The sequence below is a fragment of the Glycine max genome, chromosome 11, assembly GCF_000004515.6.
Source record: "Glycine max cultivar Williams 82 chromosome 11, Glycine_max_v4.0, whole genome shotgun sequence".
NCBI lineage: Eukaryota > Viridiplantae > Streptophyta > Magnoliopsida > Fabales > Fabaceae > Glycine > Glycine max.
In genome coordinates this window covers 6944187-6949096 of record NC_038247.2, presented here as the reverse complement: position 1 = coordinate 6949096, position 4910 = coordinate 6944187, and the positions used below count along the sequence as shown (strand labels likewise).

The 4910-nt window shown below is 35.7% G+C and overlaps 1 protein-coding gene across 4 annotated transcripts; it reads left to right on the top strand.

Moving 5' to 3' along the window:
- LOC100800599 (transcription factor-like protein DPB-like) lies at window positions 1-3519 on the top strand. 4 transcript variants are annotated; one of them, XM_006590259.4, is made up of 10 exons: window positions 13-312; window positions 435-520; window positions 815-858; window positions 1203-1265; window positions 1371-1517; window positions 1636-1704; window positions 1864-1962; window positions 2460-2530; window positions 2829-3033; window positions 3116-3519. In XM_006590259.4, the coding sequence occupies exons 1-10, from the start codon at window positions 161-163 to the stop codon at window positions 3185-3187; spliced, it is 1008 nt and encodes a 335-aa protein (XP_006590322.1). In that variant the 5' UTR covers window positions 13-160; the 3' UTR covers window positions 3188-3519.
- Window positions 3520-4910: the final 1391 nt, after the last annotated feature.

Here is a 4910-nt window from a genome sequence, read left to right as displayed (position 1 = left end):
CACAGGAACTGAAAAATTGATAAAACGCAGCCTTAGGCGTGAGCGTGAAAATCAATAAATTTTGGAGCGAAAGCGCAGCATTACGTATTGCTGTGTTGTGTGGTGTGACTGAGATAAGATCAGATCTGGGCAATTGTAGAATCGTGCCCTAGGCCTGGCTATGGGAGGAGACGAAGAGGAGGAGGAGGTGCTCGGTTCGGGCCAATCCGCCTCCACCAACAACAGCTTGCCACCTCCCGTCGATAAAACTATTCTCAAATTGAACCATCTCGACGTACATGCTGATGATGCTGGATCACACGCTTCTCTTGCGTCTGTCACCTCTCTCTATTCTATTCTCATGCATTGCACTATTTCGTTTTCTTCTCTCTTCTTTCAATTTCATTTCTATTTTCTCTAATCTAAAATTAAATTAAATTGTTTCTGCCTGACAGCAGTGGCAAGAAGAAAAAGAGAGGCGGTCAACGGGCTGTTGGACCTGATAAGAGTGGAAGAGGTCTCCGCCAATTTAGTATGAAAGGTATTGAGTGTGAATTTTGCTGCAATTCTGTTTTGAATTAATGTGTTCGTGTCTGGTTGCTCCTTGGATTATTCCAAGTCTCTTACGTTGAAATACCAATGAATTTTATACGGCGTTTTACTACTAACTTGCTTTTATAATAGTTCACATCACTTCAAAATTAATTTCATACAAAATCATTTTTGCCAACACTATTTCAAACACACACTTAGATTCTTTTGCTTCTTAGGCAGACATCATGTTTTGTAAGCCGTGCTGATAATTTTCGTTATGTTTTTGCTTGCTTGTCTTCAGTGTGTGAGAAGGTAGAAAGCAGGGGAAGAACCACATACAATGAGGTTAGGGGGCTTCTTTGACTCAGTTTTTGCTACATTTAAATTGATCGCTTGCTTTTGTTTCTACTTTCTAGGATAAAGTAAAAATAAAATTACTATTATATAACAATATAAAGTTGATTGATACTATTATTATTATATAAAAATATGTATGGTTCAACCACCGTAATTATGGCTGGCTATAGAACTAATCCTCGGTTTGGGGCTTAGTCACTCTTAAAGCTCCTCGTCCCCTCATACTTAATGTATATCATAAAATAGAACTTGTGTCCTTCAACTAATTTTGTTATTATTCCTTATTTCATAATTTATTTCTTTAATTTAGTGTGATTATTTTCATATTATAGGTGGCGGATGAGCTTGTTGCTGAATTTTCTGAACCAAGCAATAGTGAATTGCCCCCTGATCAGGTTTTTTCTCCTTCATACAAACAACTTCAATATTATCTGCAATTCACAAATTGAAGATGTAAAATGAGTATCGTGGACTTACTTTTGGGAGTGAACATTTGTCAGCAACAATATGATGAAAAAAACATCCGCCGAAGGGTCTATGATGCTCTGAACGTTCTCATGGCAATGGATATTATTTCCAAGGACAAAAAGGAAATTCAATGGAGGGGCCTTCCTCGTACTACTGTGAATGATATTGAAGAACTAAAGGTTTGAGTAGTTAATTTTGCTCCTTGTGGCTTATTCTTCCTTGCAGTGATGTTCTGAGCAAATCCAAAAATACAATGAAGAACCATTATAACTCCGTAAATGTATTCGATTCCAACAGACAGAGCGGCTTGGGCTCAGGAATAGAATTGAAAAGAAAACAGCCTATCTGCAGGAGCTTGAGGAGCAAGTAAGTCCTGCCCACTGCCTAAAATATTTAATTTGGGAATGAAATTGTGGAGTTGGTTCTCTCCATTTGAAATATGGACTTGTTGAAGAAACTGACAAATTACTTATCTTTTGTTATGTTTAGCTTCTATTTGCTAATTGCTTGTATTATCATGTCAAGTTCATAGGTCTTCAGAACCTTATTCAACGAAACGAGCAGTTATATAGCTCAGGAAATCCTCCCAGTGGAGGTGTATCTTTACCTTTTATTTTGGTACAGGTACACCATCATCCCATTACCTCCTGTTTCGGTTATTTTGTCCAGTAGAAAATGTTGATCCATTTTTCCTTGAATCTTAAATTTTTATGATCATTCTTATATTTTATGGGTATCAACTCCATAGTTGGCATGTACTTAATCAGTTGGCTTGAATTTTGAATTATAAAATATTCTACTATGGAGCCAGATCTCAGTGCAGCTGCTTAATTTGCTAGAAAGATTTTTTCACTTTTTGTATGGATGTTCATTTGAATCTATCAATGAATGCAACTTCTACACAAACTATATGCTAGAAGGATATTATTAACGTATATTGTTAAGTTCATACTCACAGGTTGTCTTTAGGCATTATACCTACTCAATGCTTTTATGGGTCTATATCACGCTTCTTAGAAATTTACTAACATAATAATTTTAATGAAAAACTGTTATTTGGCTCTTAATGGTATTGCAATTTAATCAGTCTCATATTTCTAGCCTTTTAATTAAAACTGTAGACACGCCCTCATGCAACTGTGGAAGTGGAAATATCAGAAGATATGCAGCTTGTTCATTTTGATTTCAATAGGTAAGAAAGCTACTATTGCTTCATTTGTCATTCTTTCCTAGTGACAACGCAAGTATCTTTTTTAGCACTTACACTGTCTTAATTTGAAGTTGTCTAATTTAGCAGTGTCACAAGTTAAGAAAGTCAAACTAGTGTTATACTATTTTGTTTAAACAGTCCAACACCAAGGCCACTAAAATAATTTTCTAGTAGAGAAGTTGGGGAGGCGGTTTTGGTGGTTGAGGTGCAAAGCTTTTGTCCCCCATGTTGGGAAATATATCTTCTACTTCCTACTTATGCTATGCTTCTCTCTCTGTAGCACTCCTTTTGAGCTGCATGACGACAATTATGTTCTCAAGGCAATGAAATTTGGTGAGAGACCACAAGATGATAATATGACACACAATCTTACTGACGGAGGTGAAGTTTCTAGCATGTCAGGCTTGTGTCAGCCACAGACTCCTACAAATCTTAATGTGTCAAATAGACCTCCAACATCACCTCCTCTCCCTGGCATACTAAAGGCAAGAGTTAAGCAAGAGCATTAATTGTAAGGTTATCATATTTATGTTGCCTTATGTAAAAGCATGTTTGTATATTTTGTAGAGAAATTTGCTGCAGTTGATAGACCGTCATAATAGTTATTCATCAGTACAGCCAAGTCATTCTCTAGGTTAGAAGCAGACTGCTATGTCCTCTTTGTTAGGGGTAGACTTCGGCACATTCTTTGCCTATCATCCTTCATTTACTACCTTAATTTTTCTTTTTTGTTTTCCCACATATTTTCACTGTAACCTTTCCCCCCCTCTGTAGTGAGAGAAATCGGTTTGTAATAGTCCATAGATCATGGAACGGAAATACGGAATCCAGCAGCATAGGATTAATCTTGGAAGTCACCGATTTATAGTGTACAGTTTTCCAGCTTAGTAGGTATCTGGACTAATGCTTCTTGTTTGTTTTGTAGCATTTACTAGGGTACTTTTGCTATTTCAAAATAACTTTGATGGAAATTTTACGTATTACGCATGATACCGTTTTAGAAGGAAATTAACAAAATAATTGATTTTTGTTTCTTATTTAAATGGGTGCATCTAGAAGCGTATTCATGTCTATGTTGTGGCGGTTTTATTAAGAGTAACTCAAAATTCATTTAAGAATAAAATTAACGGAGAATGCCTTAGTTATTAGGAATGCTTATTGGATGAAAAAGATTTATTGTGTATACAAATCATGTTATAAGGTGTTCCGTTTTCAATTTGCAAGTGTTTTTATATATGTAAATGGAGAAGTGTCTCTTGATGTATGTTTGGATAAAACGTCTTTTTGAGTTTATATTAACAGAAAAAAAAAACACATGTACTAAATAAGGGTAATGTATATTCTTATATACATGATGGTTATTTTCAAATTGTGTTTATCAACATTAACTGAGGGTTTTTTAATGTCCATCATGTGAGACGTACAAAACCTGAATAGGATTTTGTTGGGGGAAATTTAACACGAGAGAATTGATTCTCTTTGATAAGGTTTACTTGATGTGTCTAATCGTCAGCAAAAAAAAAAAACTTAATGTGTTTAATTCCAAGGTTATTGTTTTTTGCGGGGATTGCAATTGGTTTGGACACGTTTTCAACGTAGAAAATCACGTTCAACAGACTGTGTTTGGTATCTCAATGAACATGGGCATTTCTGTTACGTGGAAGCTAGTTTATTTTACTTCAATACGATGCGCATAAGATAACACCCAATGAGAAACCAAACACACTGAAATGTGAATAGCTTCTTTGAATGAAGACTGAGAAGTAACCAAAATGCAGTTTGAATGTTCATTACCATTAGGGATTTAGGATGGTTGGTTGGACGCCATATCTCCAAACGTTCGCCATCGCATTTGCCGATAGGCTAAAGCTTTCTGCACCTATAAAAATTAAGCAGCGCCCTCTTAATACATACTTCGAAAAGGCTAAACCTTCTGGACTATAAGAGGGCAAGAAGACACACTGATGAATTATTATTTTTACTTGCTGGACTCTTATGATGGATTGCTTAGGCCTAACGAATCAACTAGCATACTCAAACTTGTCAGCCGAATGACATAAATGTATGAAAGAAAATACAAAAAGAAACTCACTAACATCCTCAAACTTGCAATTCCACAAGGCATAGTGCAATAAGATATAAATAATAATTCGTTTTAATGCTTAACCAAGTTAAAACTCGCTAATGTATTATTATTTCCTTCGAAGCTAGAAAACGTTGTAGGTAATGACTCGTTTTTCTATCTGGGTGTGCTACAACGAGTTGTCTTGTTTTCAGGCATGAGATGAAAATTCAGAGGTCATCTCCATCATAAGTACCGATTTTTATTTTATACAAAGGAAATTTTTCTTATCCGTAGGAG